Source organism: Sebastes fasciatus, chromosome 3, assembly GCF_043250625.1.
Source record: "Sebastes fasciatus isolate fSebFas1 chromosome 3, fSebFas1.pri, whole genome shotgun sequence".
NCBI lineage: Eukaryota > Metazoa > Chordata > Actinopteri > Perciformes > Sebastidae > Sebastes > Sebastes fasciatus.
This window is the reverse complement of record NC_133797.1, coordinates 11,641,456-11,666,733: the sequence shown is the minus strand read 5'-3', so window position 1 is coordinate 11,666,733 and position 25,278 is coordinate 11,641,456. Positions and strand designations below refer to the sequence as shown.

At 41.5% G+C, this 25,278-nt stretch overlaps 1 protein-coding gene across 1 annotated transcript in view; it reads left to right on the top strand.

The window, feature by feature from the left end:
* The first annotated feature begins 1,308 nt into the window (after positions 1-1,308).
* Positions 1,309-25,278, top strand: part of gnav1 (guanine nucleotide binding protein (G protein) alpha v1) — a 32,619-nt gene continuing 8,649 nt past the window's right edge. The window contains exons 1-5 of the mRNA XM_074628937.1: positions 1,309-1,677; positions 3,515-3,606; positions 11,829-11,921; positions 12,542-12,702; positions 15,670-15,798. Coding sequence (XP_074485038.1) covers positions 1,548-1,677; positions 3,515-3,606; positions 11,829-11,921; positions 12,542-12,702; positions 15,670-15,798 — 605 coding nt within the window. The 5' untranslated portion in view covers positions 1,309-1,547. The remainder of the gene's footprint in view (positions 1,678-3,514; positions 3,607-11,828; positions 11,922-12,541; positions 12,703-15,669; positions 15,799-25,278) is intronic.

Here is a 25,278-nt window from a genome sequence, read left to right as displayed (position 1 = left end):
AGCTGAGGGACATAACAGGCCGCTGTACTGTACAGATACTGAAACATCAACATCTCATTCTCTACATTCATTTAGTCGAAACAGTTTTTATGTGTTTTTACACTGCTCTGCTTTATGGGGAATGGAATAGTGAAGATAGACATTTATTTTACACAAGGGCCTCTCTATGGAGGATGGGACCTGCCAAAATCAAATATAAATAAATGACTCGATTAATATGTCATTAAATATAGCTAAAATAAATGCAGCCATTAATTAATTGATAGAATGTGACATAAATTGATATTTCTGTTTTAAATTGCTTCTTTATCTATTTATTTATCATTGTATTAATTCCCTTATTTATTTACTCTTCTGTTAAATTTTCCCTTTCATTTATTTATCTATTTATTTTTTGTTATTTTTCAAATGTATTTATTTAGTTTTGCATGTATTTTTAATTTTTTAAATGTATTGATTTATTTTTGCATTTATCTATTTATTAAAAATAAATGCAAAAATACACTTAAAAGAAAATATATATATGCTAAAATAAATAAATAAAATAAACATAAATAAATAAAAGGGAACGTTAAACAATGAAAATAAGGAAGCAAATTAAACAAAAACATCAACCATGATAAAGATAAAGGGTCAACAGAGGATTAGAGGGATAAGAAAGAAACAAGCAATTTTTTTTTTTTACTTTTCTCTAATTTGTGCTTTTTAAAAATACTTTCCCAGAAGAAATGAACTCTGGTTGAATAACTCAACTCATGTCCACCACAGGTATTTTTTGAAAAGCCATACTTTTATTTATCACCTTTGTAAAAGCTCTGCGGATGTATTACTTTTAATAAAAATTTTATCAATAACACCTTTAAAACTGTATCACTCTTATCAGTATGTTGATTTTGGTGACATCTCACATAGTAAATCCCATCAACACCCTAGCAGGTCTAACCAACCATAATAATTCAAAACACACCTGTGGTGGAGCTTTAATATATGATAATGCATTGTATTGTGTTTTGTATTTATACTCAAAGTAACTGGTAACTACCAGCACACATACAGTAATTGAGTAAATGTACTCAGTTACTTTTGCACCACTTTTGAAATTGCACAATCAGCAGTTTAGACTCCGGCACGTCACTTCCCAGGGAAGTCCAAAACTTTTCCATCTGTGCCCCACAGCAGGCTGCAGCAGGCTGCAGGGGGAGGAGGCACTTTTTAAGGATTATCTGGGGTCTTCGCCAAGGCGGTAGGGCACATTTTGAACCGCAGAATGACATAACAGTCCGCTGAAAAGTTACCACCCACTGACCAGGAAAAGACTTGGAGACGATGCGTAAAAATCAGATTTGAGCCACAACTCCTGCGAGTTTGAAGGATGTTTTCTGAGAGAGATGGCCTGAACTTTTGTCTTTCTTCCTAGAGTTCACACAGTAAAAGCCTGCAGTTTGTTGAGCATGCAGCAGCAGCAGCTCCGAGAAACTAACTCGGGTTGATTCCCAGTCTGGACTCTTTGCTCTAGTTTTTCCTGTGAGAGGAGATGAGTGCTCAGGATGGGACTGTGCCTCGGTACCGAAGTTACAGAGGAGGAGAAGAAGGCGAGGATACACAGCACCAAGATAGACAGAGACCTGTACGAGTACGCCAAGCGGGAGATGAATGTGGTTAAAATCCTCCTACTAGGTGAGACTGACCCCTGCACATCCTCACCTGGTGCACTGTTAACAATGTCCCAGTAAAATAACAGTAAAGAGCTGGCAGCAGGGTTGCCTTTTTGTTACTGTAAAATTAACATTATTATACTGTCGCTGAAATTTACAGCTTTGTATTGTTAATGAAAAATACAGTTTGAACTTTATTAATTTCACAGTATTTTACAGTTAATTGACTGTTTAAAGATACATCCTATAGCTGTTTTTCACCTTTCATACTGATTTGTTTTAATGCACTATTTATTTTTTACATAAATATTAATAAACATTGTTTTTTGCCTAGATGAATAGACTTAGCAGGTTACAGACATAGGAATAGTCACACTAAATACAATTAAAGGCACTTGTTAGGAAAAAGGCTATAGTAGACTTGTTCACACTTTTCCCAAAATGTGTGTCTCTAGCTGGCTACAAGCACAGAATGCAAACCACAACATGTGAGTGAAGAACAGAGCTAATTCACTGATTTTACAATCATGTACAATGTACAAGCCTCACATGTGCAGATCAGGTCCCAGAATTAAAAAAATACTGCATGAAACTGTTGCTGATGATACTTTAGACAATGATCAGCAGTAAAGTGATGTTTTTTAAGAATGCATTATAGTTCAGTTAAAAAACGGCCTATGAGCGTAATTTAACAGGTTTTCTTTTGTATTAACAGTAAAGCACTGCTTTTAGCAATAACAGGTTAATACTGTTGAAATCCTGCTGTAAATTAACAGCAATTGTTTACAGTGTGGATATGTGTGTGTCTCTGGGACTGGTTGGTACCTGAGTGTGTGCACATGTACCTTACAAATATAGATTATGAATAGCACCTGAATCCAGTGGCGGCTGGTGGAATTTTTTCTCGGTAGGGCTGTGCCACATCCAATCAATTTCAGCAAACATCCCGGTATGATTTAATGCAAAAAAAAAGTGAAGGTATCAAAAACACATTACTACTTTGCAGTTAACTAATCAACAATTATTTTATTCCAACAGGAGCAGTAAAGAATGCTTAGAGAAACACAACAGTATAACATGTACTCAGTGGTGGAAAGTCACTAAGTACATTTACTCAAGTACTGTACTTAAGTACAATTTTGAGGTACTTGTACTTTACTTGAGTATTTCCATGTTCTGATACTTTCTACTTCTACTCCACTACATCTCAGAGGGAGATATTAGACTTTTTACTCCACTACATCTCAGAGGGACATATTAGACTTTTTACTCCACTACATTGATTTAATAACTTAAGTTACTTTACAGATTCAGATTATTAAATTGAATCCCACACTGGATATTTAACCAGTGCATGACATGATGAAATTCCTCATTTTGCCATCAATTTTGGTTGTGACAAGGGCTGGGCAATATATAAATATCGATATCGTGATATGAGACTACATATCGTCTTAGATTTTTGATATCGTAATATCATGATGAAGTGTTGTCTTTTCCTGGTTTTAAAGGATACATGACGATAAACTATGTAATTTTCTGAACTTACCAGACCGTCTAGCTGTTGTATCATTTGCCTTTTACACTTATAATCTCATTGTGTAGGCTAAATATGTTGTGAAAGCACCATTGGTCAACCCTCCAATATCGTCGCAATATCGATATCGAGGTATTTGTTCAAAAATATGAGATTTTTCTCCATATCGCCCAGCCCTAGTTGTGACAGACTCACAAATCCACTGTTTAATTGAAACCATTGCAGATTCAATGATCAAACCGGACCACATGAATAGATGCAAGTTTATTGCACTTTATCTCTCCTACTTTTAACCAGTTTAACCATTAACAACCTCCTCCAGGTGCAGCGGAGAGCGGTAAAAGCACTTTGGTCAAACAGATGAAGATCATCCACAGTCATGGATTCACCAAGCAAGAACTCACCAGCTTCAAGGTTGGAAACACACACACACACACACACACACACACATACACACACACACACACACACACATACACTGCCTTTATCAGATAGTCTATTAGCATACAGTGGGCTTGGTGTAGTGATTCCAGAAGAAGAGAGCTGGATAACAATCACATTTGTCTCAAACAGTATCAGTGTAAAAACTGACAAATTACTTAAAGGTTATATTGATAACATTTGTATGTAGATAAAAACATATATATATTATGACTGTGAATTAATCATTGGATGGTCCAAAATGAATGTTTTGTTTATCTCTGTGGAAGATATCTGATGTTTGGTTCCAACTTCCAACAAGGCTTGTGAGCCAATAGTATAACAGTGATGGTATCACGTGGTATCTCCGGGTTGTCAGTTAGCGTAGAAAAAAACGGATAAATGGAGATTGACGGTACGTGTCTGGCAACAACTTGTGGTGAAGTGAATACAATGGAACGGGGGAGGCACAATTAGACATCTAGTGGCTGAATGTTATCAATAGCACCTTTAAACTGATCAATATGTCATTTGTTTAGGTTATTATAATCATAGTTTAGTTTCAAGTAACCTGACTCCAATAGGGGAGGTCAAGAGGTCAGTTTCTGCTGCAGACACAGGCGACGCATTGTAAGTGAGAGTGACTTTATAGTTGAAAGATGTCGAGGCAGTGATGGAGATGAACAGGAGATGAGATGGAAATCGGGGCGATGCTGAGTTCCTGTGGGGGGACTGAGATTTCTCACGAAACACAGGGTCAGATCCAAGTTGGTATGCAGTGGTTTGGCTCGCATCTGCTCTTCCTTCTGTGTGTGTGTGAGCAACTGGAAGCCAAATTCCTCCGTTGTACTACGGGTTGGGATGGGGTGGGGAGAATGGAAACGGTTCAACACACACACACACACATCAGCTTTACCCCATCAGCTTGTTTTTATTGAAGGCTTATCTTCCTCCACATCCCCCTCCTTTAACCTCTTACCATATTTTTACTCTCTCTTCCCTTTCCCCTTTACTACTTTTCCTCTTTTTCTCTGACTGCCTCCTCCTTCCTGTCATGAATGTATACATAATGAGTATGTGATGACAGATAAGGTCTTCATCGTGCTACAGATACCTGCTCTTTAATAACCGCTGCGTCACTGGAATAGACTGACGGGGCAAAACTTTATAAAGGAAGATGGCGGAGCTTGAACTCACCTAAACAGAAATTCATACTCCTGTTGTGAAACAGACTAAAAACTGAAATCAGGCTCCAAAGTGAAGCTACGCTGAAGCAAAAATGGCTTTACAAAAGACCTAGATTTGGACAGATTGTTGGCGTTTGTGCGTGTGATCCTCTTATGTCCAAAACACTGTCATACTTTGTCAAAACTTTAGCAGTTGCTCGTTGGTCAGGATGATGCACTCACACACTCGTATGACATCTGAAGGTCCCAGTTGTTTGTACAGGCAGCTGGGACGTTTGAATGCATTCCTAGATATTAAAGACTCCTCCAGCTCCCTCTCTGTACTCCCCTCTCCCTCCTCCGCCTCTCATATCTCATAACAGTCACCTTGTCTGCAGTTCAGTCCTGTCAACACAAGCATCATGCTTTCTTTTATTGGACTGTGCCGGAGAAAGAAAGATAACCCCTGAACAGGTCCATTTACAGTATGTTTTTATCAGTTTGAGGATGGCTCGATATCAAACCTCAACACTTTTTTTGGTACAAAATGAAATGTGTATCAAAAACTATCAAATGTCTGGTCTAATTCATAATCACAATCATAGTGGCAAACTGTCAAGGTCTTCCTAATTCGTCAGGATAGATATCATTAAAGTGGCAGTAAGCGGAATATTTTTGGCATCATCGTGCTAAAATGCCATGATAACCTTTCAGCATATTGTAATCCAAGTGTTCTGAGAGAAAACTAGACTTCTGCACCTCCTCATGGCTCTGTTTTCAGGCTTTAAAAAATCTAGCCCGTGACGGGAGACTTTGACCAATCACAGGTCATTTCAGAGAGTTCCTATTGGCTATGCTACGGTCATGTGACCGGTGCTTGATATTCCCTGAAGAGATCTCAACATGGCTGCTGGGTCACAAACTTCTCATTTTACAGCTAAACAGTACACTACAAGATGATTCTGAAAACATTTGAGGAGAGAAATAGGCATTACAGTAACATAATATTGATTAAAATTTGATCAGCACTGCCTAGTTTGACCGTTTGGTCGGAGTTTGCGAGTGATTGAGAGCCGGCTCCGGCTACCGGCTCCGGCTACCGTAGCTCCGTATGCTACCCTCCAAAAATGGTGGCGGGCACCAGAATGCTCCGTGATTCCCATCCCCTATTTTATTTAGGTAAAGTTTTTCTACTCGGTAAACAAGGATATTTTACATTTGCAAGCATGCACACGTGTTTAAGGCCGGTAGTCAAATCTCTTTTGTTGCCCATGCTGTCAGTTGGGTTTTGCCTTTGTTCTCAGGTGACGCCCTTGTTTTTTGGAAAAATGAAACTAACCCACAAACCTGCCCTTCCCTATCCTGACCATCCCAACCTCCCACAGCAAACACAGACACACCCTCCCCTGCACACACACGCACACACACTCACTCACATATATGAGCTCATCGTTCTTTATCAGGCCTGTGTGCATATTGTTCCACATGTTTTTGTTTCTATCTCTATGTCTGTGTGTCAGACAGTTCTCTCATATTTCCCCTGAAGGCAAAGCGATCTCTTTATTTCCCTGTCTGGTGTTTTTGTTGCCCTGCCAGCCAGGTTTGTATTGCATTAAGACCAGGACAGGACAGGACAGTAATGGGAGGAAGAGGGCTCCTCTTTGTCTCATCCCTCCTTTATTTGCAGCCCGAGGCCGTGGTGTTGTGTTTACTCTGGATGGGCTGAATTTTTCCCTTCATTCTCTTCCAATCACATAACTTTGTGTCAACAAAAGTGAGGCTTTGTGTGTGTGTGTGTGTGTGTGTGTGCGTGTGTCTGTGTGTGTGTGTGTGTGTGTGTGTGTGTGTGCGTGTGTGTGTGTGTGTGTGTGTGTGTGTGTGTGTGTGTGTGTGTGTGTGTGTGTGTGTGTGCGTGTGCACACATGTAATGGATAAAATGTCTGAACTGAATTTGTATTGTTCAGCCTGGAATCTCTTTGTTGATTCAGGTGTTTGTAACAAGGATAAGTTTCTCGAAAAATGCAATGAATCCGGGAGCTTTCTCACCTGGAACAACTTTGAGGTTCTGGTTTGTGAAATCAATGGAGCTTAAAACCTACAAACACAGACACACATTCTTAGTAATGCATTGTTAGCAGAAGAGTTTGTGGTTAATGATTGAATATCAGGCCACCGTCAGTTCAGCTGCATTCTTCGCCGTTGTGTTTTTGTAGCAATAGCTCCGACACAAGACAAACACTAAAAGCTGTTAGTTTTCTGTGTTCGGGGAGCCGATCCAAACAGCGAGCTGGACAAGAACAATAGTTCAGTGTATGTGGATGGATTTAGAGATTACACTGTTGTAATGGGAGTTGTAATATCTCCACTGTGTACCATTAAGTTCCCACAATACTTCAAAGAGTGGTGGTGGTGGTGATGGTGGTAGGAGTATTAATAGCCAGCAGGAAACAAAGGTTAGAAAGGTGTGAGGGATTTCTCTCTGTTGGACATCCTTGTAAACCAATGACACACACATACACACACACAGTGGTGTCTTTTTACCGTATACTTTTACAGAGAGGTTACGTATAGCTGGTGGTGGATTCAGATTACCATACAGCGACACACCTGTGGCCCCGGGCTCTATGTGTGTATCTGTGTGTGCATTGGTCAGTTAAAATGAAAGAATGGCACAGTGTTTATCTATTTGGAGTGATAACGTGGTCATCCGGCAGAAAGTGTGTTAAGTTGCAACAGCCGGTACAAGCTGATTGGTCAGTTTCCTGCTCATACTGTTTGTCCCTTGGAGAAACGGCTACATAGACTTGTTTTACAGATACAAAGTGTCTGATGTTGAAGGGGGTTTTGCCATGGTCCCCCTCCTTCCTCTATGTCTCCCACCTTTACTGTCAACACAAAACTAAAGTGAGCCTTGAGTCAGAGAGGGAGGAACTTGGAAACAATTGAAAAGGAGGACAAAGGTGGAGGGAGGGAGGGAAGGAAGGAAGAAGAATGAACCAACTGAAGGGAGAGATGAGGGTACAACAACTGGATCAGTGACATGAGAGGAGCAGTAATTCAATTTGTTGTAAATCCAGGGTGTGGACAGATTAGCAACAACACCTGTGGGATAGAAATCAATGAAATAAAACCAATAAATGCTCTTTGTGTTGCTTGCAAAGCTCCAATTTTGCAGAGTTTTTAAAACACAAAATAATTGTTGATTCAACTCAAGGATACATTTTGGGGTTGTCTAATACTTTCCCATCATATTGACTTTAAAGGTGCCCAATACGGAATAGAGTGCTCCAGGGATGACATATTTTTGTCGGCCACAGGAAGTTAGCATCGCCCTGGTTCCCTCAACAAAAAGTCAATGGGACTTTTCCATCACCAACGAACACCTTATACTTTATATAGTGTAGAAATGTCAAAAGTGAGCTGGTAGGTTCAGATTTTGTTTCAACTACAGCTAGAATTGGTAGTGTCCTCAAAACCATTTTTTGATATACTTGTTGAAATTGTCATTACATCCCGACAGCAATGGCTCTGACAAAAAAAGGCCTGAATGTAATGACTGAATGGTCTGCCTGCCTGTTTACCTTCCTACCTGTGCTACACTCATTGCGCATCACCAGAATCTTCCACAAGCCGCTAGTTTGACCGCTGTGAGCACTAACAATAGCCATGTTCCTAATGATGATTTTGGTGATGTGGCTTTGGAGGGAGGCCTGAAGGGACGGACTGTCAGTGTTGTTGACTTGGTGACTTTCTTGCTAGATTTTTTAGAAGTTTTCAATAGAAGAACTAACTTTGACTTTATTTATGTGTTGTTGTACTTTTTAGCTACGCTAGTAGCGTGGCCATAGGGATGGCAGGAATGTCAGTGGACCAAAGAGGATGAATGGTAATAACTTTGGTGATCCCCTGACTTTTCCTCTAGCGCCATCATCAGGTCAAAATGATTATTGTCTAATACTTTAGTTCATAACCAAATACTTGCAAATGTAAAGGCATTCCCGTCAGCCTCAGCTGTAAATGGTAAATGGACTTGCATTTATAAAGCGCTTTTCTAGTCTTCCAACCGATGGCTATGCCTTCGGGAGCAATTTGGGGTTAAGTGTCTTGCTCAGGGACACATCGACATGTGACCCGGAGCAGCCGGGGATCGAAACACCGACCTTCCGATTGGTGGACAACCTGCTCTACCCTCTGAGCCACAGCCGCCCCAGCTGTACTTCATCTTTCGTGCTAATTAGCAAATGTTATGTTGTGTGTTAATGTTATGCTAACCCGCTAAAATTTGAAGGTGAACATGATGTGCATTACAGCTGCCTAACATCAGCATGTTAGCACTTTCATTGTGAGCATGTTAGCATGCACGCACTGTTGCGCCTAGAGCGGCTATCACGGGTGTAGAGTCTTCGTCTTGTTCCACAGTGTCTTATGGTGCCTTCAAGTGAAACTCGTGAGCTCGTGTTTACGACACGGGAAGTCGTGTACACGATATGCTTGCCGTTCAAGTGGTTCATGAGAACACCGCTGCTAAGCAACGGCAGTATTAATGTTACTGTCGGTGTCTAGAAGCAAGCTAGCACGTGGGTAACATAATGTAGGAAATGCAAAGGCATAAATGACAGAAGAAAAAGATGAGGCAACATCAACATCTTCCTCAGACATATTATAAAATTACGAACAAAAACAATATACAACTAAAATTACAATATATTAACTTATTATGCACCAAGAAATTAACTTCCATGGCCGCCAAACACGCCACAAGTCATGAACTCTGTCGTGAATACCACAAGAGGGGGGCGGTCATATTGACTCCTCTCGGGAACACGGTGAACACGACCCCATTTGAAGGCACCATTACTTCTACTCATGCACTGGCACTTTACATACTTGAAAGCCTCTCTTTAGTCTTCCTCCATTGTTCACTAAGTGACCTAACTACCAGAGCAGAGCCACTTCACATACACTTCTTGTAGCGTTTTTTCAGGTGAGTTTAGGATTTGTTGGGTCACAGATGTACTTGTTAAACCTCAAGACTGCCAACTGCCTGGTTTTAGTGATGTTTATGGTTGTAAAACAGAAACTTCACCAGAAAAATCCAGTATTGTTCATAAGACTACAAGAATAATTTGCTATTGTGATGTAACAAATCGAGTGTTGCATTGCATATCTGAGCAGATGATAGTGATGTTGAGGCAGAGGGAGACAAATGCACAAAGGAGCTTATTTCTGACACAAATCAATGCAGCGCTGTCAGCCAAGGTTCTCCTGAAAGAGAGTAATTTGTCCCTAATGCCGTGGTGTCAGCAGCCCTCAGACCGGCTCTCCTCGTAAGATGAAGACCTGTCACCTCACTGAATTATCTCACCTCGCACATTTCACTTGGAGAGCAACACATCTCAATCTGGACACGGAAACACACACAGAGAGAAGAGCGACCAGACCGTGATAGAATCGTGATGGAATGTGAAGCTTATCTTTAGCTGGCAGGAGAGTGACGGAGAGTATAACACACACACACACACATCCCACCTCAGTTTAGTCACTAAAGTCTCGAGGTTTCCAAGCACTAAAACAGAGTTATGAGTTTAATTTACAGTATGTGAGTTATACGGCGCTTTCACTCTCCTACGCTCTCAATAGGACTTGATAGCTGATCCACGGGGTGTGATAGACGTAAACACACTATGCCTCACATATACATCTATATTTATATATATATATGCACAATTTGAGGTGCGTCAGAAAGGAGTGTACAAGTAATTAGAACTCAGTATTGGTGGTGTGTTCAAGGCCAGCCAGTGTAAATTCGATAATTAAAAATATTTTTTTCCTTTTTTTTAAAATTCACTTAATTCAATTAATGTCCACATTACAACACCCATAAAAGTATATATAGATATCTATACGATATCCAAAGCATTAATATAGCAGCAAACAACTATTGTCTATGTACAGATATAGAGGAGTAATGTCTACCTGAGCAGAGAATGAAGTCGCTCTCCCTCTGTGTGTGTTGTAATCCGAGCCGGTAAGCTGACATGAGAACACTAGCGGTGACGAAGGTTTACCAGCGGAGTCGCCTCACGTCGCCTTTGTTTTGGCCAAAAAGTTGCACTCGAACACAACGCAGAGGCTACAACCAACAGCCCACTACCACGTACGTTGTGCGCCTGCGTGTGAGGAAATAACTCTCCCTACCAGCAGTGACGAATACAGACGGTAGTCGTCCTCGGCATTCCGGTTTCCCTTTTTGAATGACGAATACAGACTACCGTCTGTATTATGATATACAAGCCGTTGTTATGATACGTACATGAAATATAGCCTTTGCCGACCATTTTCACACCAGTCTCACTCACCACTCAGCCTCATTCCAGACATCCGTGTACTGGAATGATCAGATGAGATGAAAAATGAGAAGAGCCTTCTGTGTTTTTCCTCTTGATTTTACTCGTTGGCTTGCTTTCCTCACTTCCGTTTCTCTTCTAGTGCACTGATTCGTTTAAGCTGAACAGCCAATCAGAGGTATTTCTCTCACCGACGAGCTCTGCTGCCGATTCAACATGCTGAATTGGCCGAAAAAAATCCAACACGGGCAGACTAGAGCCGATGGTGCGGGACATACCGCAAAAACTAGGCAGACAGACGCTCACCGATGGCCCCAAACTGTCTGATGGCAGACCGTCGGCTTGGTGTGTCATGGCCTTTAGAGGTGCTGGGAGGCAGGTTTTGTTACCTTTGGACAGAGCCAGGGTAGCTGTTACCCCCGTTTCTGGTCTTTACGCTAAGCTAAGCTAAGCTAACTGTCTGCTGGCTGTAGCTTAGTATTTAACGTACAAAAACACTGGAGAATGGTATCAATCTTCTCATTTCACTCGGCAAAAAAGTGAAAAAGCGTATTTCTAAAAATGTGGAACTATTCTTGTGTGTTAGTTAGGTACTCTTTTGAAAAGTCCTCCTTGTTCGTGCTGAATTTTTGTTTGTTTTTTCCCCATTGCCATCGATATTACATGAACATTACATATAACCTATGATCTTGATCTTTGGCAGCCTGCAGTGCTGGACAACCTCCTGACATCCATGAAGTTTGTCCTCCACGGCATGGGCGTCCTCCGGATCAACCTGGCTAACAGCAGGAACAAGGTAGGCTGTCTGCATGTCTCCATGTCAGTGTCTGTCTGAATGTCTGGCATTTTCTCTTTCTCATCCTGCTCCTCTTCCGTTCAAATTTATCCTGATTTTGTCCTGCACTGCGCCCAGATCTCCACTAGAGAGCAGCATCTCAGCACTGCAGCCACAGCTGCTGCATCTGGCACACACACACACACACACACACACACACACACACACACACACACACACACACATACAGTAACAGTTTGTTTGCATGAGAGAGAGCAGAAAGCTAGACTGTGTGGGTGGTTTGATTGTGAGGTTCAATTTGATTTGAACTTTATTATCAAAGTTATCAGAACTTACACGCTAACCACCCACTCAGCACATCATCAGATGATGACCAACGTATTTCCTCTATTAAATATCACCAGGGCGTGTATGTTTGTGTGCGTGTGCGCGTTTTCACGTGTTTACGTGCATATCCATTCATTTGTGCATCTCTACTGATTACCAAGTCTACAGAGCAGAGACAGACTCTTAAATGTTTCTGTCGTTAAGACTTTTTTTCCATCTGGCCTGCTCTCCTCCCTGACCAGCCGTCCATCCATCCATGTATCATACATATATGTCTCCGTCTCTTCTTGCAGGTCCACGCACATTCTGTCCTGTCGTGTGGGCGGTGTTTTGACGAAGACCAAGTGCTGTTTCCTTTCCTAAGCCACGCCCTGTCCTGTCTGTTGGCCGACCAGGGGGTTAGGGCGGCGGCATCCCGGGGATACGAGTACGAGCTCAATGACTCGGCGCTGTAGTGAGTACTCACACACACGCTGTGCTGAGGAGATGCAGGGGTCTAATTAGCTGGACTTGGCATCCAATGCTCGGCCGTGTGCTCGCTGTCACTGGGAATCAGAGTCTGGGGAGTGGCAAGGAAAGAGGAGGGAGACAAACCCAAGTAAAGTGTAATTACATGTACCTCCATGGCTGTTATATACATCCATATATCATCTCTAAAATACATGCATGAGTTTGTTTTGTATCGGTTTTGGATGTGTGCATATAAGAGCAAAGCAATGCGACACAACAAAAATGCTCAAACTTGGAGGTGTAGATAATATGATTACAGAGAATGTTTACAAATATGCATATTTATGAAAAAGTAAAACATGTGCAGGCACAATAATGAAAGTGAAGAAGTGAGGATGAAGATGAAAATAATAAGGAACGAGTTTAGAGGGGATGGCGTGTGTGATGCAGAAGTAAAACAGAGCTGGGACCCACCAGGAGGCCGTCTGTTCTCATCCTCCACCCCAGCGAGAGGCCTCCGCTCTGGGGTTATCTACACCGACAGGCTCCCTTGTTCCCACTGAGAGCCACCGTACATCACCATCACCCTCCGCTCTCCTCAGGCGCACATACACACACACACACACACACACACACACACACACATGGTCATACTTCTATACTTGAGAGGACCCTTATTGACATAATGTATTTTCCAGACCCTTACCTTAACCTTAAAGGAAAATTCAAGTTTAATACAACTCAAGTCTTATATTGTTATATTAGTTAGTTAATTCGTATCAGTAATAATGAGACTGTATCAAACAAACCCTCACGTTGTTCAAATTTATATCTAAGTTTGGAAAATCAAGGTACATTATTTTACTTACCTTACTTAGTGCAGTCTCAATCGTCTGATTACTCATGCTTCTTGGCCCATCAAGCCCTTTTTGTTGTGATATTCTCGTCTTCAAAGATCTGAGTACTTACTTTGAGTTGAATTCTATCATAACTAATTAGAAATAATAGGCAAAAGTAGAAAAATATGATTGACGTTGTAATGAACTGGAATTCTCCTTTAAACTAAACTCGAACCTTAAAGGTGCTTCATATGATATCCAGAGCATTAATATAGTAGCAAACAACTATTTGCTACGTAAAGAAATAGAGGAGTAATGTCTACCTGAGCAGAGAATGAAGTCACTCTCCCTCTGTGTGTGTTGTAATCTGGACTTCTCTGTGCTTTGTTGACATAGCCGGGCCGGCCACACGTGCATTTTAGTGCATGTTCGTGCAGTGGTTCTCAACCTTATTCTTGTCAAGGACCCCTAAATTGATGCACATTAGGTCACGGACCCCCATTTGATAAGATTTCGCTTCAGGGACTTCTATCTGAAAATATTTTGGTTGTTAGATATGATTAAGACCAGAATTATATCATTACCAACAGTTGAGGAGATAAACGTGCCGGAATTGAAACATATGATCAGAATAGTCATTCTTTGGACTGGGCTCATTTCTACGGTGAATTAAATAGTGAAAATAAACTTTTTCCCATTTTTCTGGGGACCCCCTGGAACTCATTCACGGACCCCTGGTTGAGAATCCCTGTGTTAGTGCATGTGAGCGTGCCCCACTGGCCAGCTCACGGCCACCACTCTGCACTGCGCTCATACGGCGGTTACAGCTGATAACGCCGTCCCGACTGGCGCTGCGGTTGCAGAAGGGTAGCACCCACCCTTTGGTTACCCCCCCCCCCAGGTTAGCTCTGTGAACACTGTTGCCGTTGTTTTCACATCGAGTGCTGTTTGCACTGTTAGTTGCAAGCTGTCGGCTCAGCCGTCGCCATGTTGAGAGCCGTGCGGAGGCAATAGAAATTCTCCCTATCTCATATTTGGCACCTTTAAACTACAAGGGGTCATATTTGACCCTGGCATATAATCCCGTAATGGGTCATTTTTACTCTTCAGTTTTTGTACAGATTAGCCATGCGGAGGCAATAGAAATGCTCCCAATCACGCATTTAAAAAAGCTAGGTTCTGATTTTTTTAGCCAATTTGAGACAACTGACACACACATCCAGCGGTTTGGAGTCGTGTTTCTGTCCACCTGTAAGTCCAATGTCCTCTCTTTTAGCTCAGTTTTTGGTCTCCACTAGCTCCTGAGGGAAATATCTGTCTCTTTAGCTGCTAAATGCTCCTCTATGTTCACCAGCTAGCCGCTAAGAGTGTCTGTCTGCTGTTGGTGGTGCTGAGCAGGTAGTGTACAGTGGGCTGTTAGAGCTTTTTTTTCACTAAAGATTAGAGGACTGGTCAAAATGTACTCGAATGAAAAATTCCCCCTTTCTCTGAAACTCATAACGGTCCTCACAAAGACAGAAGTACCAAACAGACACTCGCACTGTGCAGCGTCCGGCAGGCACTGTGTTTTTTAAGCAGCAGGATGTGTGTCGCTGTCCAAGAAACTGATTCAGGATGACTAGTTGAGAATGTCACAGTCAGTTCAGGTAGGTGGAGACGTCACTGTCTCTATGTGTATGTGTGTGTGTGTGTGTGTGTGTGTGTGTGTGTGTGTGTGTTTGCAAAAAGATCACATCTCGCTGAGCGCACACACATTATACAGTTGATTACACTAGCCGTGTTAATAGCTAATCTGTGTTTGAAAGCTTAGCCTCAGTGTGTTATTATGGTAAACCACAGTGTGAATATTCATCCTGATGAGCCGCTGCGCCCCCTGGGGCTCCAGCCTTATCACTGCACACTCTACCCGCCACCTGGCAGCTGATGGCCACAACACACACACACACACACACACACACACACACACACACACACACACACAGAATGTACGAGTCTACACATTCGCAACTGATACCTGCTTTTCTTTTGATCTCAAGTTTGTCAGCAGGTTATTACATATTCCTTCCTCTCTCTCTTTCTTTTCCCCCTCGTTTCTCCTCTGTCCTTCACCTTTCTCTCTCTTCTCTTGGTAGTTTCTTTGAGAACCTGACCCGCATCACGTCCCCAGATTACGTGCCCACGGAGACAGACGTTCTGCGAGTTCGACTGAGGACGACAGGCGTGATAGAGACCCAGTTCAAAGTCAACCGTCTCATTTTCAGGTAGACGCCTTTCACTCTTTATTAAGACTTAGTAATGTAGAATAAGGGCGCTTATAACCACTGACTCAGTCAGAGCTGCTGCCGTCAGGTCTGAACTTGACTTCTGCAGCCTGTCGTACCAACTCACTTCCCTTCTTTAGCTGTGACACTCTTATCTCCGTCTACAGCCAGGTAATAGGCCCGAGATGTGAGATGGAGATGGGCGGCTTCATTCAATACATCAATATGGCACCTATCATATGGCTTTACACTCATCTACTGACCGCACACACACACACATTCAAAAGCATCAGTGGCTCGGTCTTATCAGTGGAGAAGCAGAGGGCAGGTGTCTGAGCCCCCGAGGCTGATGTCAGATGACCACATTCATCTCTGATCAATGAGCCGGTGTCAAATTATGACAACTTCTTTATCATCCTCCAATGGCTGAACTAATTTCCTGAAGCCGCCGATGGTCATGACAAGGCGATAGATATTAATGAACTTGATTTCTCTGCAGCCTGACTGATGCAGAGCTAACCAGCATCAAAGAAAAAGCCACACAAAAACACTAATGCTATACACTGATGCTGCCGATGTTGTGCGAGGCTCATTTTGTTGTTTGAAAGGTGATTTTTCACACCAGTTGATTTTTGGTTAAATGTTGACAACGTAACAGCTATGGTATTGGTTCCGATATTTTCAATATTGATACAAACACCATCTGAGAGTGAAAATACAAATACTGAAATGAGTTGAAATGGCAGGTAAAAAGGATGAGCTAAATGAAGTTGAAGCTTCAGTTTAAAGGTAGGGTCAGTAATGTTAAGAGACTAGCAAGAGTACGCTAGATTTTTATAAATGATCCAACTGAAAAACCCAGCCCAGTGCTGCTAACTCTTTTCCAATGAAAGTAGCTGGCAGCACCAGCTGCAAAAGTCCCCAAATCTAGCGAAAGTCAGCAAGTCGGCAACACTGACAGTCCGTCCCTTCAGACCTCCCTCCGAAGCCACTCCCCCAAAATTATCATTATGAACATAAACGTATCATAATGAACGTGAACGGCGAACATGGCTATTGTTAGTACTCACAGCTTTCAAGCTAGCAGCTTGTGGAAGACTCGGTGACTCGCAATGAGTCCTCACAGGCAGGCAGGTAGACAGGTAGGTAGGCTTATTACAGTCCTGCGACAGATACCGCATCTTCTTCTTTTTTTGTCAGAGCATTTGATTTATTGATTGCTGTTGGGATGTAAAGAGAATTTCAACTAATATAACAAAAAATGGTTCTAAAATCTTTACCAACCCTGCCTTTAAGAGTAAACCACAGACTGTATATAAAGAGGGACGACGCGTCTCCACTTCCTCCCACTGTACAGAAGTGAAGCCAAAATATCCCGGATACAGGAGCTGCCATCCTTGAGATTTTGCTGTAATTTGACTGGGCGGTGAAGCCGCGGTATCGAGGTCACCCGCCCAAACCGATCGCGAGCCGAGCACGGCCGCAGCTTGTCAGCGAGAGAGACTCACAGCTGCCAATCATGATCATCACCCCCTTTTTATAGCATCAAATAACTAATTACAACCAAACTTATCAGAAAAAATGAACACTTGAACATACATCAGTGTGATGAGAACTACCTCAAATGACAGAAAACATCTTTGGGAAAAATGTATTTGACGTGTACTTTGACATTTTTGGCCCATGTCCCATCCTCCATTACAGAAGGAGGACTTTATGACCTATACTGCAACCCTAAACAAACTAGACCATGAACGTGAGTATACACAACGAGGCTGTAAAGGCGGACGAGTCGGCGTGATGACGTTTAGTAGTTTCATTTAGCCATCGCCTTTTTCAAAATTCACAGAGAGGGTATTTATTGCCGTATTTTATGTCGTAGAACAAAACGTTAAAATCTCTCCAGCTTGTGTTAACCACAGACCTCATTTCAGGCATCTAACTAAAAAACCCATTCAAAAAAACCCATTGACTTCTTGTCAAGGGAACCGGAAGTGCTAAAATGCCATCTCATTTCCGGGTTTTATGACTCGTTCCTGTAGCACTCTCTTTGGTCATAAATCAAAGTATTGGACAAATTGACACTGAACATTTGTGATCCGTAGAAGTGTAAATCAAGAGGTTGTTTTTTATAGGCTAGTGTTGGCTCATAGCGGCAGCATGAAGGATTGTGGGTGGGTGATTTTCCACAGTTTGATTTTATTGGAAGAGCATTGTTCCATGGAGGGTTAACAAGGATGCTTTCAGCAATCACTTCAAGAAAATCTGATTACTTTCTTCTTCTTTCTTAATAATGCCTACCTGAGGAGCACCTCCTCTCTACCACAATAACAACCTGTCCTTCGTCCATGATCGACATGACATCTTATATGTTATTAAAATGATAAAACACATTACCTCAGCTTTTCATAAGGTCTCTGTTTAGCATATAAACATTGTAGAGCGAGTCAGTTTGTCAGCAGATGACTTCAGTCTGGGGCATATGTGTCACATCTAAATGCTTCCTGTACGTCTTCAGGATGTCGCTGACTCGTGTCTTTGACTGGATTTGACAGTTTAGGTATTTTCACATCAGGAAAAGTTTTACCAGTTAATAAACGCTTTGATGATAACCGTATCTGTTCTCCTGTGCAGATAAACGCTGCTTTTTCCTCGCAGTCTTACTGTTTGCGTCACAGTTGAGTCCCTCAGAAGCTTGTTGTTTTTGCTTTTTTTTTTTTTTATTTGTTTGTGTGTTTTCCCTGTGAAACATTGTAACGATGACGTCACCTCAAGGTGACGGTGTCAGACCTGAGAGTTGGTGCTGCAGGACGTAGCCCAGCCTCCCCGCTCTCACACACCTCTTCTCTTATCTGCACGAATTCTTAAAGAGATAAATAATTGGGTTAAGTTTATTGACACACAGCACCATGAGAGAGTGTGTGTGTGTGCATGTGTGTGTGTAGGTTCGTGCCTTCGACTTGGAGAGATCAAGCCCTTGGGGTTGATGAAGAGCTTAGCATAAGTCAATGTAATTATTTCAAACTTGGAAACAAAAAGGATATTAAAGGGATTTGGAGAAGTAGATGGTTTCCATTTGTAGAGCGAGCGAGAGTTTTTCCATTCAGGAATAGACAGTATATGGTTTTACTAAATAATAAATTAGCAAAGGATTTCTTTAATTATAAGTAGAGACACTGGAGTGTGTATCTGGAAAGTCTCTGTTCTTTTCATGGTTTTACTCTTTTAGATAATCGATGTTCATTCAGCAGAGGTTTAGGAAAGCAGCAGAGACTGAAGAGTTAATATGGAAATGGAGATCTCTGCTCCGGCTTGGTCTCATTTTGTAAATATTGAGGCTGCACTTCTGTAGCTAACACGATGTGAAACTGCCTCCCTCAGTTCAATGACTGTCTCTCTCTTGTTGGTTGATACTCGAGGTTTCTCATCTGAGCCAGCATCTGCGCCCTGCGCTCCTATTTTTATTGTTTAAGAAGTGTTTTGAACTTTACTGTCTTCAAACGATTCTTCTCGCTCTTTCAGTATTGCTGCAGGATGTGTTTGCTCTGCTGAATCCACCAGTGGTGGAATGTAACTCAGTACATTTACTCAAGTACTGTACTTAAGTACAATTTTGAGGTACTTGTACTTTACTTGAGCCTTTTCTTTTCATGCTACTTTCTACTTCTACTCCACTACATTTCATAGGGAAATATTGTACTTCTTACTTCACTACAATTATTTGACAACTTTAGTTACTTGTTACTTTTGCATAAAAGTAAAGAAGAATTTTGCATAAAAGAACATATTAACAGCTTATATAATGATGTATTCATGTTATAAATTAAGCTATATACAGCTAAATATATTAGTTCATTAATCAATTAGTCAATTGACACAAAAGTAATTTGCATTTTGATAATTGTTTAGTCATTTTTCATGCAAAAACATGGTTAAAACATGTCATGGTTCCAGCTTCTCAAATGTGAAGATTTGCTGCTTTTTCTTTTGAATTATTTTAATATTTTTAATTTAGTTTTAATAATTTTGGAAGTTTGGACTGTTGGTTGGACAAAACAAAACTTTGTCAATGTGTCACTTAATGTGTCTACAGGCAAGCATTTAATTCAACATAAATAGAGAATAAAGTTTCCAATAAAATAATTAATAAATATTTACATGGGTTCAAATGGAGCTTTTCTTTCAATGACATTCCTATTTGTCCCATAATGAGGAAAGAATTAGACAATTAGGCCTCTGTAAAATAAAGCATTGGTTGTGCATGTATAAGTTCACTGCGTGGAACGGCAAAGTAGACGAGCTGTAAAATCAATGTATGAGAGGGTCTGACTGATCACCACTTTTTATTCTCTGTTGGAAAGATCAAAACTGCAAATTAAAGCACGTTCTCAGGTTTTCAGGCTCATGTTACCCCCTAAAAAAATATTTCATATCAGTTTTGATGGTAGGAATTATTTGAAAAAGGAAGCAATGCAGTTCTGCACACAGAGAAAAATCTCACACTCTGAAAAATCGGTCCATTAACGACACACCGGGTCTCGTTATCTCATTAGTCAAACACTTAATCAACAGTGAAAAGGATGACATCAAGCCATCATCTTCTCAGCGTAGATGTGTGTGCAAGTTGCCTGTGTGTGTGAGGCTGCATGCAAATTAGAAGTGTGTGTGTGTGCGTGGAAGAGCGTGCAGTCTCACAACTTTACACCCAGACACAGCCGAGTTTGCATACAGACGTCCTATTTGACCTTTGACCCCTCAGTGTAATAACGATCTGGGTCGTTTTCTGCATCATTAACATCAACTGCTCTGATAATTACAATTACAAGACTGCAGATGAGGGTGAACATTATGGGCCAAGAAGAAGGAGGAGGGGTGTGGAGGGAGGAGAGGTTGATGTAAACCGAAGATAAGGCGTGGTCCACCTCTGAATGTGGTCTGGAAGACCCGATCTCAATGCGTCCTCAATGCGTCTTGAGTGCGTTCACACCTGTACTTAGAGCTGTCCACTTGTGATCCAATCACTGAGGAAGCATGTTAATACCAGGTGTGAACAGAGCCATAAGTACAGAAAACATGTTACAAACGTAACTTACAAAACAAAACACCGGTCTCCTGGTTAAAAGTCCTATGTTTGTTGCACCCATCCACCTCCTTTTTCAGTCCCGATAGTGATACCTGGGCTTTGGGTATCGGCCGATACCAATCCGATACCAGTGTTTAATTAATAATCTGTATGTCTCACTGTGTGGAAGTGACTGGGATCATTCTTTTATGTGTAAAACAACGTCTGGCTAGACTTAAACATTGCATTCCTAACAAATAAATACATAGATATACATTAACTGAATTGATATTTATTATTAAAATAATAAATGGTTCACCAGCAGCTTGGTAAAAAATCTTCAAAATTATCAGCAATTACAATTTAAGTGTAAACCTTTTTAATACAGCAACATAACTTAAACAGGAGTTAAAAGGCCAGCATACAATGTATATGGATTTAATAGATTGGCCCCATTGTCACCGATACCCGATCCACCTATTTGAGTCAGTATCGGCCTGATATCCGATCCGGTATCGGTGCATCCCTACTGAATCTCTCCCGTTTACTCCAGTCACATCACAACAAATTAGACAAACTCAAGGTACACTTACTGGCTTTTTCCAGAGCTTTGAAGCACATCTTTCCTGGAGTTTGTACCTGAAGATGTTGTCTAAAGGAAGATATGCCAGGTGGACTTGTAGTGACATATGGAATAAAATGGTGACTCTTGTGAATACTAAACCAAACTAAGCAAGCACCGCTAAAGTTTTCATTATGAGCATGTTAGCCCGCTGATGTTAGCGTTTAGGTAAAAGCCTCACTGTGCGTAAGTACACAGGGCCGCTAGCGTGGCTGTAGCCTCTTGTTGAGTTTTGATGAGACTGAAGTCCTCAGTCCAAGTCATGTGACTGGATTACACACATCTGTCTTCCTCTATCTGTAAGAAATAACTTATACGATCCATTCAGCGTTTGTCAGTTGCTCAGTTTTGAAAATGTCTGTCCTTTGTGTCTCATTTGAAGGCAGGTTGCTGGAAGCAGGACTTGACTGAATATGATATGAAAGCTAACATCATGAGGGGATTGAGGTGGTCAGTGTGTATCTGTATGTGCACTTTCAAAGCATGCAGCACACTTGTCAGAGTGCGTGTTATTAGGTTGACGTTGTGCACATATGATAGAGAGTAGGTTTGTGCACCTACATGTCCTGAGTCACGCTTCAGTTTCCACGGAAAATTCCCATCAGAAATCTGCTGTTTGTTTCCATCTTTCCCCGTCTGTGTTTCCACACGTTCATTTCCCCTCTCCATAAAGAGCTGCATTAACTCGATGGATGCTCAAATGGAAGGTGGGAGATGGCACATCTGGCTTTGAAAATAGGTGAAGTGGGACGAACTGATCTGTGTCTCTCTCTCTCTCTCTCTCTCTCTCTCGTGTTTCTCTGCTCTTAATCCTGTTGTGTTTTTCTCTCTCGTCCTTTTGGAGAACATTGACCTTTCCACTTCTTTTGCTGCCGTGTTGTGATTGTCTCGGGGAAAAATGTTGTGATTGTCTTGGTGAAAATTGAAAAACGAGAGAGCCCGGTCTGCAGATGCACGACACGTTTATCTTGGTGTGTGTGCGTGAGTGTAGATCGCATATTTTAGGAATATCTGACCTTATCCAAAACCAATACAATCTGTCATTGATTAGAGTTATCCCTCAGTACTACAGTAGGCTGCACCATCAGTATGGAAGGTCATGAACACACAGAAAGCACAACCGTACGCCTTTTGACTGGAAATTGAATCCTGATAAAGGACATGTCGCTCACAATGAGATTTCATGTCACATACTTGCGCACACACACACACACACATGCACGTATATAACCTAAATACAGTGCTGCCTTCACTGTCTGATGAAAGATAAATAGGGCTGTCAATCGATTTAAAAAATTAAATCGCAAATTAATCACACATTTTTTCTCTGTTCAAAATGTACCCTAATGGGAGATTTGTCAAGTACTTGATACTCTTATCAACATGGGAGTGGACAAATATGCTTGCTTTATGCAAATGTATTTATATATTTATTATTAGAAATCAATTAACATCACAAAACAATGACAAATATTGTCCAGAAACCCTCACAGGTACTGCATTTAGCATAAACAATATGCTCAAATCATAACATGACAAACTGCAGCCCAACAGGCAACAACAGCTGTCAGTGTGTCAGTGTGCTGACTTGACTATGACTTGCCCCAAACTGCTTGTGATTATCATAAAGTGGGCATGTCTGTAAAGGGGAGACTCGTGGGTACCCATAGAACCCATTTACATTCACATATCTTGAGGTCAGAGGTCAAAGGACCCCTTTGAAAGTGGCCATGACAGTTTTTCCTCACCAAAATGTACCGTAAATTTGGAGCGTTATTTAGCCTCCTTCATGACAAGTTAGTATGACATGGTTGGTACCAATGTATATCGTTTTCTAGTTTCATAAGTTGCCAGTATCTTCTCTCTAGCTCTCAAACTGAGCCCCCTACAACCTAAAGCTAACAAGTTGCGTTAATGCGTTAAATAAATTAGTGGCGTTAACACGTTATTATCTGGTTAACTTTGACAGCCCTAATAAATGGATAAATAAACAGACTCTCTCTGTAATGAGTAAAATGCAAATGCAACACAGGGGATGATGTCTTTTTTAATGATGATGAATTTTACATCATCCATGTATAATAATAATAATAATAATATAACATTCTTGCCTCAAAAATAAGACAGAAAAGAAACTCTGCTGTTTCGTTATCGGCAAAGGGAGGTCAGAAATTGTCGTATTTAAGAGCATATGGACAAAATGACTTGTCTGTGGTGTGACAGTCACTGCTGTGTGGACGTTTGTGTGTGGGTGTCCACTCTCTTGAAGGTCCCTGATTGGAGTGTGTCACCCTGCTAAATCAATAGCACCTGGGCCCAGAATCACAGTGTGGATGTCTCTTATTCCTCTGCACATGCACAGCTCTTGTTGCTACTTGCCTTTGGTTTTCTTCTCTACATCTGTAACAGTTGTTTTTGTTCATTTATCCAATTAATAATTCAAATCCTTTTTGGCATTGCATGTCTGTCTCCCACCTGTCGGCAGTGTTTACGACATTAAGCCCCGTTTCACAGCCGACATTTTGACTCGTCACAGCAGGAAAAGCACAGGTGTAATTAATGACATTAACGGTGGCTATGTTCTATTCAAGTGTCCCAGTGAGTCACATCAGTGAGCCTGCGTGCACAATACACAGCCCTGAATGTTGCACACCTGAACAGGATGCAGCCGTCATTATTTTTATTAATTACACCTGTCTTTTTTTCTGCGATGACATTTCAAGATGTTTATTGAGACCGGAACAGGTTGACCTGTTGGAGGCGCCGCACACCCACACAGGTGTTTTCAGTTATTATGCTGATTAGACCTCTGGACCGGTCGATGTTGGGCAGAGAAATGCTGGAAATTGTATCAAACTCCACTAACACAAATAATAAAGGTGTAAGAAAACAAGGCTGTGTCCAAAGTCTCTCCCTATTTACTATGTAGTGCGCTGTATTTAGTGTCCACATTCTGATATACGCTATATTTAATGCTCTAAAAATGTTGCCCAATGCATGTACACTACTTTCTATGAATAATCCCCCAATGCAATGTGTCGCATTTGATAAATGTGAAAATTACAATCATTTGACACAAAAATGACGATGATTGATAAGTGTCCGAATCTCAATTCACTGCTCACTGTAGAGGAAACCAACACAGACCTCCTGAGTGGAGCTCTAAACAGTGAAACAAGTTAAAACCCCTGTGCGGGCGGACCACGGGTGAATTTGTTGTGCGGCCCGTTTAATTTGCATAATTTACATCTTTTGTTTATACAAACTGTGTATGTAGATTTCTTGTCACATACAGTGGCCTGGCCAATTACCAAATTAAAGGTTCTCTATACAATATCCAGAGCATTAGATAGGATCTATTATTCTTATTTTCAGGTGCATATTTGAATATTGGGTTTCTACTAGAACATGTTGTTCAAAAACTGGGGGAAATGTGGTGTATGGAAGACCGTTTGTCCGGTGTTGCTCGGAGGCCTGAGTCCTTCTGATCGAGGCTCAGCCCGTGGACGGTGTGAGACTGGTAACGGCCCCCGTCGTGCCGAGGTCCGGTCTTCTCGGAGTCGGATTGTTTGGGAATGCATCCCAGAGCGGGTGGTAAACTCCATCTAAGGCTAAATACCGGCACGAGACCGATAGTCGACAAGTACCTTAAGGGAAAGTTGAAAAGAACTTTGAAGAGAGAGTTCAAGAGGGCGTGAAACCGTTGAGAGGTAAACGGGTGGGGTCCACGCAGTCAACCCGGGGGATTGTCATTTTCCTGGGCTTCTCTTTTGCCTTTCAAAAGCCAGGTTTCTGA